This window comes from Homarus americanus, unplaced genomic scaffold (assembly GCF_018991925.1).
Source record: "Homarus americanus isolate GMGI-L3 unplaced genomic scaffold, GMGI_Hamer_2.0 scaffold18703, whole genome shotgun sequence".
Lineage (NCBI taxonomy): Eukaryota > Metazoa > Arthropoda > Malacostraca > Decapoda > Nephropidae > Homarus > Homarus americanus.
This window is the reverse complement of record NW_024749779.1, coordinates 13,329,012-13,342,910: the sequence shown is the minus strand read 5'-3', so window position 1 is coordinate 13,342,910 and position 13,899 is coordinate 13,329,012. Positions and strand designations below refer to the sequence as shown.

General features: G+C 41.2%; 1 protein-coding gene across 1 annotated transcript in view; it reads right to left on the bottom strand.

Annotated features, from left to right (window-relative positions):
* The window catches only part of LOC121853928 (zinc finger BED domain-containing protein 5-like), a 39,946-nt gene extending 26,822 nt beyond the window's left edge, over nucleotides 1-13,124 (bottom strand). The window contains exon 1 of the mRNA XM_042348329.1: nucleotides 11,889-13,124. Within this exon, the coding sequence (XP_042204263.1) occupies nucleotides 11,889-13,124 (1,236 nt within the window). The remainder of the gene's footprint in view (nucleotides 1-11,888) is intronic.
* Nucleotides 13,125-13,899: the final 775 nt, after the last annotated feature.

The window sequence follows — 13,899 nt, the reverse complement described above, 5'->3', positions numbered from 1 at the left end:
TGATTATAACAACCACGACTATGATCATAACCACAACAATAATTATAACAACCACGACTATGATTATAACAACCACGACTATGATTATAACACCCACGACCATGATTATAAAAACTACGACCATGATCATAACCACGCCCATGATTATAACAACCACGACCATGATTGTAACAACCACGACCATGATTATAACAACCACAACTATGATTATAACAACCACGACTAAGATTATAACAACCACGACCATGATTAAAGCAACCACGGCCATGATTATAACAACCGACTATGATTCATGATTATACAACTACGACCATGATCATAACCACCACCATGATTATAACAACCACGACTATGATTGTAACAACCACAACCATGATTATAACAACCACGACCATGATTATAACATTATAACAACTACGACCCTGATCATAACCACCACCATTATTATAACAACCACGACCATGATTGTAACAACCACAACCATGATTACAACAACCACGACCATGATTATAACAACCATGACTATGATTATAACAACCAAGACTATGATTATAACAACCACGACCATGATTATAACACCTACGACCATGATTATAACAACCACAACTATGATTATAACACCCACGACCATGATTATAACAACTACGACCATGATCATAACCACCACCATTATTATAACAACCACGACCATGATTGTAACAACCACCACCATGATTATAACAACCACGACTATGATTATAACAACCACGACCATGATTAAAACAACCACGACTATGATTATAACAACCACGATCATGATTATAACACCTGCGATCATGATTATAACAACTACGACTATGATTATAACAACCACGACCATGATTATAACACCCACGACCATGATTATAACAACCACAACTATGATTATAACACCCACGACCATGATTATAACAACTACGACCATGAGCATAACCACCACCATTATTATAACAACCACGACCATGATTGTAACAACCACCACCATGATTATAACAACCACGACTATGATTATAACAACCACGACCATAATTAAAACAACCACGACTATGATTATAACAACCACGATCATGATTATAACACCTGCGATCATGATTATAACAACCACGACTATGATTATAACACCCACGACCATGATTATAACAACCACGACCATGATTATAACAACCACGACCATGATTATAACAACCATGACCATGATTATAACAATCACGAGTTTGCTTATAACACCCACGACCATGATTATAACAACTACGACCATGATCATAACCACCACCATTATCATAACAACCACGACCATTATTGTAACAACCACAACCATGATTATAACAACGACGACCATGATTATAACAACCATGACTATGATTATAACAACCACGACTATGAATATAACAACCACGGCCATGATTATAAAACCTACGACCATGATTATAACAACCACGAGTATGATTATAACAACCACGAGTATGATTATAACAACCACGACCATGATTATAACACCCACTACCATGATTATAACACCCACGACCATGATTGTATCAACCACGACCATGATTATAACAACCAGACTATGATTATAATAACCACGACGACCATGATTACGCACGACCATGATTATAACTTTTTCGCCGCCAGTTACTGCTTTTGACCATGATTGTATCAACCACGACCATGATTATAACAACCAAGACTATGATTATAACAACCACGACTATGATTATAACCCCCACGACCATGATTATAACACCTACGACCATGATTATAACACCTACGACCATGATTATAACACCCACAACTATGATTATAACACCCACGACCATGATTATAACAACCATGACTATGATTATAACAACCACGACCATGATTATAACAGCCACGACCATGATTATAACACCCACGACCATGATTATAACAACCACGAGTATGATTATAACAACCACGACCATGATTATAACAACCAAGACTATGATTATAACCACGACGACCATGATTATAACACCCACGACCATGATTATAACACCCACGACCATGATTGTATCAACCACGACCATGATTATAACAACCAAGACTATGATTATAACCCCCACGACCTTGATTATAACAGCCGCGACCATGATTATCTCATATATTATAGGAATAGCCGTGTGTCTGTGTGTGTTCTGGGCAGCCGAAACAGCACAATCGCTTTTCATCAATCGCAATAAATTCGTAGAGTGGAACATAGCTGGTCCCATGTCGATGGTTTCTTTAGGAAGGCATAATTAACCATTGTACTTATGCTGGAAAAAGATGTCGCTGTAAGCTGTCAGCCGGCTGGCAGTTGCCCCCTAGCCAAGCCCGAGCGTTCGAACTTTCACGCTCTGGTAAACTGTACCACAAGACTCGCCACTGAGCAAGAAGGGCCCACGATCATTTGTCTAATATACTATAGGAATAGCCGTGGCTCTGTCTGTCTGTCTGTTCTGGGCAGCCGAAACGGCACAATCGTTTTTCATCAAACTTGGTGAAAAAATCGCAAAAAATTCGTAGAGTGGACCAAACCTGGTCCCATGTCCATGGTTTCTTTAGGAAGGCATTAATTAACCATTTTAATTATGATGGAAAACGATGCAAGTCTATGGACTGGGCACACCCTAATTAACTATGGAAGTCTACGGACTTGGCGCACCCTCATTCGCTGTACAAGCACGAGCGTTCAAACTTTCACGGGGCATGAAGGGCCAGCGATCACTAGTGTATAGAACTAAACAAATAATGTAATTGAAATAATGTGTACCATTCAGTGCCAAAATATCCTGACAACGGGGGTTAATTATTATGACCCGTTGTAAACTCTACTCTGTTATCCATTTGCGCTACCGCTCACAGGATGAGTGTGGGGGTGCACAATAAAGTAGCCGCTGGAAGAGGCAAAATCAAATCATTCCACTCGAGACCTTGACAGCCGATCAGCTGAGAGGGGAGTACACCGCTCACCATTGAGCAACCTTGGGAGCACCACAGTCAGTCACTCCTCCCTCCTCACTCACCGCCTGCTATTACTTCTGACCAGGTTAAGTGGCCTTTACACTAATTGTACTCATTGTTAATTGATAACCAGTGAAGTGTTGAGTTCATGACTTACCTGAGGAGTATTTTTTGTCATTCTGTTCTGGTAATTTGGACAATTTACAGATATGATATATATATATATATACTGTATATATATATATATATATATATATATATATATATATATATATATATATATATATATATATATATATATATATATATATATATATATATATATATATATATTAGATATTTGGCCTGTAAGAGGGGATAGCATCTTTACCAGCACTTGGATAATTTGTAAGTAACAGAACCCACAGAACTCACGATAGGACGTAATGGATTGTTAAGCTTGTATGTTTTGATGAATCCATACATATAAGGTAAAGTGGGATTGATTTGAGAGAGCTGTTTGATGAGATCGGGGTTCTTTTTCAATAACATCTTCATTTTGGAATTAGATAACTTATTAATATTTTCCAGGGGATCTTTCGTAAGCTCACAATACGTGCTTACATCACTAAGTAATGAATTCATCTTATCATTGTCGTCACTTTTATCCAAAATTACAATAGCACTAGACTTATCAGCCTTGGTAATATGGATATTCTTATTTCTTTTCAAGTTTATCAAGGCTGTTTCAAATCTTTTTGGAATGTTTGAAACAAATTTCTTATGTAATACACTATGTATACAACCTTTAGCTATGGAAATATCTTCATTTGTAACATCTGACGACTTATTCTTTTCCAGGTTGATTATACCTTTAGCAATAGTAAGTGGATTAACGCACCGTTGAGTGATAGAAAACTTCCTAACAAAACCAAGAACAAGTTTCTCATTTGTCTGTAGATCATAAGATGATAAGTTTATGAACAAATTTGGATCACTCCATAGGGTCCAGTAACTCGTCAAACAGAGCATTAAATTTGGCATTTAACCTTCTTTATTGGGCTTTGTCAGTTTCACTAAGAAGTTGATATACAAAATCACGAATGGTGTGCCACTTATCAACACAAACACTGTTTTGCATAAGTATTTTACACTGATCACTGTGCTTAAAGGCTAATTTCACACTATCACTTGAACTCTTGATATATATATATATATATATATATATAATCTTTAATAAACCCAAAGTCAAGTGACAAATTAAAGTCTTTATTCAAGACATCTTCAGAGGCAACTGGATTACATGGACAGAGAGAGGCTTAAATGTACAGGGTGACCTTATTAAACATGAGGTCAGGTCATAATAATGTCATCCACTAATCCCCACACCAACACCAACACATACGTAGAGGAGCTTAAGAGAAGGGGGTGACGTGACTAGTCAGGTCAGGTAAAAAATACGGGACCCACTAAATAGCTATCATACATCTAGATCAGAGGTTTTCAAAGCATTTTTAACCTTGGGCCACTGACAAATATATTTATGTAACATATTATCAGTTTTGAACTGACCATCACTAAGGTTTATTGATTTTAATTCCTTTATCAAACTAGCTTCAACCAGAAGTCTTTCTGTGACACAAGATGATTTAAATACTTCTAAGCTTTTTTTCCCAAGCAATGGGATGATTATTATTCCTCACATGAACGAACAGGGCACGTTTTCATTGTGGATCTACATGAAATATATATATATATATATATATATATATATATATATATATATATATATATATATATATATATATATATATATATATATATATATATATATATATATGTAACCGATCGGAATTACTGGACTTTAATTTGTCACTTGACTTTGGGTTTATTAAAGATTATTAGATGGTAATTGCAGTGGAAGCGCCCCATAGTGAGAAATCCCGAACCAGCACAAGAGGATAGCGTCTGTGACTGGGATGAATGAGACACACTGTAAAATTTACACTTATATTCCCTCCAACACTACAAACACAATCAAATAATGGTACACCAATATGCTCACTTCTTAACCTGAACTTAAAATACTACTCTGGGGAATAAAAGTTATACATGATGTTGAAATTATTAGAAACTCAGGCAATGCCTCATTAGAGTATAATAAGTTTAAAGTATTAAGAAATGTTGCTTGCACACATGAACCAGGCCTTAAGGGCTTTCAACAAAATATCAATCACTGAGAAAATGATATTAAATAAATAAGAAATTAATAACTCTACAATGAATAGGCCTTAAGGGCGCTCACCAAAATTATATCCAGCACTGAGAAAATGGTATAAAAATCAGAGCTTATTAACTCCACCCTGAATAGGCCTTCAGGGCGCTCAACAGAATTATTTTACCCCAACAGATACACACCTCCTAACCTAACTTAAACACTACTCTGGAGAACAAAGGTTATACCTGAGATTGAGATTATAAAGAAATATTAAATGCACACAGCATACTTTAGTAACTGAAAAAATAGTATTAACTACACACAAAAATATTGTCACTATTATTAAGAAGTTACTAAGTCCACCAATACCCGTGAACCATGCTTCCTAACCTAACACACACACACACAGATTCCACCTGCACTCCGTAGTCGTTTAAGGCACACCCAACAGGCACCCGTAGTTTAAGGCCCAAATCAGCCTTTCTCCACCTTGAAAAGTGTACCTCTAAGCTCCACTGACTCATGGTCCCTATGTGCGACCCTGTATCACTCAGCTGGCTTCACTTTACCCCCAGTACATCCATGAAGCGGAAGGGAGTGAGCCAATCAGACCTCATACAGTTGAGAGAAGCTTTAGCTTCCCGTTAGCAAAAGGGTTTCACTAAGCTGCTTGAGATATGTGGTATTGTGAGCCGAGGTAGAGGAGAGTTGATGACCCCACGATCGTCCCGTCGTTAGCTGGGCACCCAGACGGCTAGGTTCACTCAAGAGATTCTTTGCTACCCCGGCAGTCAATCTCTCGCAGTCCAGTGGGTTCTGACGGAAACCCTGAAATTATCTTACTGTTAGCTCTTGATAACTTTATCACTGCCCTATCTAACCACTATCTGAGATCGAATGAGACTTACTTGTTATACTGCCATAGCACAACACAGGTGACGAGGCCACGTGACTATTTCTGTGGACAGACGCGCAGGGACGTCTTGGTGGTCCGATCACTGTCGCGTGACTGAGGACTAGCCAGCCTCGTGTCCTCTCAAGGCGTTAGCTTAGGCCTACGTGACATATTTTCCGCCTAACTAATAACTCCTTGGGACACCCGTAACATTATTGAGACTGATAAACGATCTATAATAATTTCAAATTCAATAATAGTCCCTTAACTTCATGAATGGCATCATTATTAATTCGGCAAATTACATTTAATATCTTATAGGCCTAGTTCCACAACCTCTATCTATGTGCGGGGAGCGCTCTCTTCCCTCAGACGACCTTGAAAACTCAGTATCGCCAATGACGTGGCGTTTGAAATTATTCTGAAATTTCTGAATATTACATATATATATATATATATATATATATATATATATATATATATATATATATATATATATATATATATATATATATATATATATATATATATATATATATATACGTGTAATAATAATAATTAGTTCATAGTAAATAATATCTATAATAAAAAATAAAAAATAAAATAATAATAACAATACTAATAATAACAACACTGATAAGAATAATGATTATTATAATAATAATAATAATAATAATAATAATAATAATAATAATAATAATAATGATAATAATAATAATATTGATAATAATAATAATGATAATATAAAACCATAAAGAAATAAAAAAAAATAAAAAAGGATCAATAGTCAGAAACGATATATGTACAGTATGCTGTGCTCTCAAAGTAAGAGAAACAATTGAGACCGTGCAATTGTGTGTAAATGTGGCAGAAAGTCAGATTAGCAACCTGGGACTTGGTCACAATTTTCGTGATGCCATATGGCAGCAGGGCCTACCATTAGACAATACATTATGCTTCCAATATCTCCCAGGCGGTAGTACCTCCCTGTTTGGTAGCTGCCTACTGCCTACTACAAACGCTCTCTCTATGCCCCATAGTTATAAATTCCGACATAGATCGTCTAGTGCTCCTATTATCTCAGTGTTTAAAAGGTTTAGGAAAGAGATTAGAAGAACCAGTTTTAACATGTCTCGTCCAACCACCCCTCCTCCCACCCAGGTGGTAAACCACACCTATACCAATTTCGACCTCAAGTACCCATTCATTTCAGGGGAATTGAGCGAGATTGGGGCTTGGTTTGCCAACAGTGTAGAATTTGCTAGGTCTAAGTGTTCATGTACGAACCCCACAGATCTTCAGATAATTAATTGTACTCACAATTTAATAGATCACAAGGGTTCCTAGTCTGAGGCCAGGTATACTGCCGAGTATGGGGAGATGAGTAAGATCTCTACCTGGGATGAATTTAAGAAAGCTTGGCGATCAGCCTGTTCAAATGAACGTCAGATTGATTTTTTTCAACGTTGCATGATTATTTGACAACGGAACGGAACTCTGATGAAAAACCCTCACAGTTTTTAGTGCGTGTTGATCTCACAAGACAAAACTTACTTAATTCACTCACAAAGTCTACATGGCTAGACCTACCTTCAGTTAACGGGAGTAACCCTGGGACGAGTGCTGCGTCCATTGTCAAGTTTTTACAATTTAGTGTCATTTTACGTAGTGTTCCTATACAGGTTAGGCGTAAGGTGTCTGGAGCTATTACAACCCCTGATATTACATTGATGGAATTACAGGAACTTATTAATCATTAGGGAGGATTTTCTAAGGAAGCTTTGGTCTGTACAGTGACAAGTAAACCTAAGGACAGCAATGAGTCGTCCACAGGTGCTAAAAAACAGAAACCTAAGAAAACGGGACCAATAGTTTGTCACTTCTGTGGTCTCCCTGGTCATATTAAACCAAAATGTCCAAGCATTAATTCTCACCATATTGTTTCAGCGGCTCCTGGCGGGCGTTCTCCTGCTACGGGTTACAAGCCTATTACACCTTCTGCACAGGGTACGGGTTTCACAACCTTCAGTCACAGCCTAGGAAGAGTCAGTCATCTCCGGCACCAGGGAACAAGTACTGTTTCATCCACAAAGTCCGGACACACGACACACTTGAGTGCTATAGATATCAACAGTTCCTTCAGTCACAGGTGAACCCTAACACAATTGTTTTTCCATAACGGGAAACCTACAGTTTGCCTCCTCAAGTAACCACTTAAATAATGACACTTTATCAGTTTCCGGTACCTGTGATCCACAAGTGTTGTCTTCACCCCAGATCTTTGACGCTTTTCTCCAGGCTCGAGGGAGAACAGGACCCATTATATGGGGTCAGACTAACATTTCAGTCTTTTTATATACAGGTGCTGAAGTTAATGTCATAGATTCTCATATTTTGAATACTTTAGCTACGGATTCCTATTCTTGGACAGACATTCAACTACCTCATATTACAGGTATAGACGGCCCAGGAGTTGACGTTACTGGGGCCATGCAGCTTAAGTTTAAATTGGGTTGTTGTGTTGTTGTTGAGATTGTCGGACCGTAGTCCGACACGGGCCTTTGCCGATAGGCGGCCCGTTTGGTGGTTCCGGCTGGAGCTCCTGGAGCAGCCAGACCGGATTGGGATTGGAGGTGGTCCTACCTGCAGATTTGGAAGGATACTGCAGGTTGCAAGTGTGAGCGGACCCCCGATCAGTGGACGCTTACCACCAACCCCCACTCTTGGACGTGGTCAGTTTCGGAGTGGAGCGCCCCCCGAACTGGGGTCCGCACTTGCTGGGAGAGGATACCTTCTAACCTATCTGGGTGGTGGGTATCGTGTGATGACCCGGAGAAGGTGGTGAATGTGGTTTGTTTGGGCCTTTCGGGTTAGAGTAGCCGCTGGTGTTGTGTGTGCTTCCTGGGAGATTTGAGTTCTGTTTCGGAGGCTTTGTGTGACTTCGCAGTCGAGGAGATAGTGTTCAAGTGGGTTGGCTGCTGGCTCCTGACAGTAGGTGCATTCCATGACGTCATTTCCGATCATCTGCCAGGAGCACTTGTACCCTAGTCGTAGTCGATGAAGGCTAACTTGGGTTTGTCTTGGTGTTTTCTTGTCCGCGAAAGGTGGTTCCCCTTTTGTAGCCGCCAGGTACCATTTGGCTGATTGGGAACCAGCGTTGAATGCGTGAAGGAAGCTCTTTTTGATGTGGAGCTTGCTAGTATTTCTGAGGTGATTCTTGATCTGTTGCACGCTTGCTGGAACTTGAATGTGTACGCTACTAGAACGTGTAGCTGCCTTGGCTGCTTCGTCTGCCACGTCGTTTCCTCCGATCCCTACATGACTGGGAATCCAGTGTAAGACGACTGGGCGGTTTTGTCTTTGGAATTCCTGTAGCTGTGCGAGGATCGAGGTTATGATGTGGACATTGTCTCTTGGTTGACTGTGTTGCAGCGCCTGCATGGCCGATTTCGAGTCCGTGTGAATTATGATGGACTTGTTGTGTTGTGTTGCAGCGTGTTGTAGGGCCTTTGAGATTGCTACCAGCTCTGTTTGTAGGGTGGAGCAGTCATTAGAAAGTCTCCATCGGAGGGTCTGACCTTGGGTGCAGAAGGCCGCTCCGGATATATGATGTTTTGGATCCACCGAGCCGTCTGTGAAGTATGATGCTGCATCAGCCGGTGTCTCGGTGGCTATGGCTTCCAGAGTTATTTTTTTGAGGTCCTCCTTCTGGAGGTTGGCTTTGCTATCACCTAGGTCGGTAATGTTGAATGTGGCTGGTGGAGAGCTCCATGGTGGAGGAACTACGTAACCATTGTCTCGTGTGTCTTGGTTGTTCTTGACGAGTGTTTCTCCTTGCAGGTGTCGGATGACCTCGCTTGCCTCGTGCGACCAGGTGGCCCCTCGCACTCTGTGGTCCAGGTGGAGGGAGGCACTGATTCGAATTTTGGCAGCTGTGGGCTAATCTGAACTACAGATTTTGGCGAGGAGACCGGCTGTCACCTGCTTGACTCGTACTGCCAGGGGTGGTAGTTCAGTTTCCATTTGCAAATTGCAAATTCTGGTCCACATGGGTGCTCCGAGCATGGTCCTGAGAGCATTATTTTGGATGACTTCTAGCTTAGCTATTTGGTCTTCTCTCAGTCCAATGAGTGCTGGAGCACTGTAATCTACCAGCGATCTGATGGCGGCCGTGTAGTAGGCTTTGAGCGCATGAAGGTTTGCTCCTGCGGTTGTCCTGGTGAGCGACCTCATTATATTGTGTCTGCTCTTCGTCCTGTGCCTGAGATACTCGAGTTGCGGCTTGAAAGTGAGTTTCTGGTCAAACCAGATTCCAAGACACTGGTGGGTGTTGGTCCAGACTACCGTCGTGTTTTGTATGGAGAGCATCTTGTCTGGTGTGTCTGTGCAGATGGCCATCGCTTTCGACTTGGCTGGATTTATCTTGAGTCCAAGTTTGTTGCACTCCTCTTCTGTAAGTTGGAGTGCGTGTTGCGTGTTGGCTAGTCTGTTTGATCCTCTTATTATAAGCTGTAAGTCGTCTGCATAGCATAGGAGCTTGGCTGTTTGTCTGAAAGGAAGTTTGACAAGATTTTCCATCAGGACATTGAACAGCATTGGACTGAGGATGCCTCCTTGTGGGGTTCCGTTTTCATGGACCCTGTAGCTTGAGGTTGCTCTCTACTCTTGCTTCTCTCTGTGTGAGGTAGTTCTGGATCCACCCCAGCAACCTTCCTTTGACGCCTTTTTCAGCGAGCGTCGTTGTAATGGCCAGTGGATTTGCTAGTTCGAAGGCCTTCTCCAGGTCGAGGAAGACCACCAGAGCTGGTTTGTAGTCCACTGTGCTGAGTATCTCGGCGATGTTGTTGCCTGTGCCGGTGTTCTCGGTGTAAGCAAAAATGTGAGGGTGTGGGCTGCCTACTTTCCACTTGAGTCGGTTGAGAGCCATTCTTTCTCCCGTCTTCGCTATGCAGCTGAGAAGGGAGATGGGCCTTGGTTTGTCTGGTTCTCTGGGCTTCGGAATGGGCTGTATATCTGCCTTCTTCCATGTTGCGGACGGAATTTACATTCCTGGGCATTTGTTAGTCGGCTTCCCAAAGATGAAAGCCCACCGATAGTAATAGTCCCTCATGAGAATTTAATTACTGTCAACCAAGAAATCGTTAGCTTAGCCGCGTATTTACGTCAAATTCCTAATACCGTACAGAATTACAGATTAACCGACGCGTCGTCCGAAGTTAACGAGGTTCCTGTCCCGATTAATTTAGATAGATAGATTCCCTCACACGGAAATGACCAATTAGGTGAAGTCTTCAATTCAGCGGTGGGGGTTGGCCCACAAGTTAACACTTATTACTTCTCTGGCGTGTGCTCAGGAAAACTAACACATGATGTACAATTGAGCCCTGATCAGTTAACCACAGTTTCCCTCAAGCTAGACACTAACTGGTTAGAGCAGTGTTTCTCAAACTTTTCACTCCATTCCCCCCATGAGGAACACTCAACAATCCTCGTGACCCCCCTTCAGTTCTTTCCCAAGTCCCTCACAAATAATGATGAAAATAAACTGTTTTGGTACTCTTCCTTTATTTTAATGTTTTCAATCATCAAACAGAATGCATATTTTGTTACAGTTCAATGGGATGGATGACATTGTTTCCTTTCAGTCAGTCGGTTGATTCGAGGTTGAGTCACTGATAAAGCACCTCTCATGTCTGGGTCCACATGTAACCGGTTTCGGATTTTATTCTTTAATTGAAGAAGGATGGAGAAACCAGATTCACATAAATAAGTAGTAGAAAATGACAAAATGACTCGAAGTGCGATCTCACTAACTTTTGGATATGACTGATACATTGAGCACCAGAAAACAGTCAGATATTTTTCTTCATAGAGGTCTCTGACAGCAGATTCGTTCCTGAGATCAAGGAATTCGTGCTGACCATCGTCGGGAATGACAGCAATATCAAGAGTGCCAGAGAAAGGATTCCTCACCAATTTCCTTTCTTTCTCGAATTTTGGGAAGTACCTTTTGAGCTCACTTTCCAAAGATTTCAAGTGTTGAATTATAAAATTTTTGAGTGATGGGTCAAGTAGATGATCCTCTTCAATCTCGTCAAGAACAATTGAGATATTCTCAAACATGGCAAAATTTCCTGCACTGACTTTCCTTTGCCAGTTCTGGAGTTTGTCAAGAAATGCACGAATACAGTCAATGTGGTGAAACACATTTCTTTCCTTGCCTTGTAGCTTGAGATTCAGCCTGTTTAGCTGCTCAAATATGTCTGCCAGGTACGAAAGACGTGGCTCCCACAACACCTCGTTGTAGTGACTTAGTAGATCATCCTTCCCTTTCATTTCCAGGAACAACTTATGTTCTCCCCGAAGTTCGAACACTCGATTCACATCATTACCCGTGGAAAGCCATCGTACTTTGGAGTAAAAGAGGAGGGCTTCATGCTCTGAATCCATGCCTCTACAGAGGTTCTGGAAAAAGCGAGAGTTCAAATCTCCTGTTTTCACAAAGTTGACGCATTTTACCACTGCCTCCAGGATCTTGCAGAGGGCATCAGGGAGGGTTTTCGACGCCAGTGTAAAACGATGGATCACACAATGAACCCCTTTGGCAATCAGAGCTACTTCCTTGAAGTGCTTCTGTAACCCCGATTTCGATCCCAGCATCGTCGGGGCCCCATCAGTACAGCCTCCACAGATTTTTTTCCAGGTGATCCCGTTAGTTGTGAAGAGAGAAGTCAACTTTTCCATCACATCTAAAGCTGTTGTGGTAGTTTCAAGCTGTATACAGAACAGATATTCATCCTTGATGTCACGCAGGAATACATACCTAACAAACGCAAGTAGCTGTGCACAAGAACTCACACCCGTTGACTCATTCAACTGTATTGTGAACATACCAGTTGGAGACGGTTTAATCTCCTGTATCACTTGTTCCATGATATCATCTAACATTTCACTAATTCTCCGTTTCACCGTGACGCCTGACAAGGAAATCTGTTGAATCTTACGTTCACTTGCCTCTCCAAGAACTTGCTGACCATCTCTAAAGCACATGGCTTAATTAAAGTTTCACCAATCGTGTGGGCCTTCTTCTTCTTTGCTATTTCAATGGAAACCTCATATTATGCCTCAACTACACTTAAGTTCTGCTTTTGGAAGGCACCACTCTCATCCAGTCTCTGTTTTCCCAAACTCCGTTCATGACGCTTGAAGAAATCGGGGTCCCTCTCCGCATACTGGGGGTGGATTGTCGTCAGATGATGCTTCAGCTTACTAGGCCTCATGGAATCGTTTCCCAGCACTTTGAAACACAACACACACTGAGGTTTCTCGTTGGGATCAGCGAGGATTGATGTAAATCCGTAGTTCATGTATTCATCACTGTACTTCTGCTTCTTAGCAACACTGGCAATCATCGTAATTCTAAGGAAATATAAAAAAATGAAATGATTGTTTATCAGACCATAGCTTACAGAGCAGAGATGAACAGCATATATAACAGTAACTAGATGCCCACTTGGTAACCCATGTAGGTTGACACAACCTACAGTGAGATGAAGACCTGACCCAAGAGAGCTGATGGCCACAAAGAACTTGAGTTAACCCTGCGATATAACTGTGTTACAACTACACCTGGACAAGCTGTCCAAACCTGACCCAAGAGAGGTTAGTCTCATTGACCCAGAGTCCTCACCGCCGCGCGATTAGCTTAACCCGGCGACATGACCGTGTTAAAGAAACCACACCTAGCTAAGACACACCAAAGTGGTAATAATTTGGAAGCATTACCGACCAGCGACATGACCACGCACCTAGACAAACACATTTG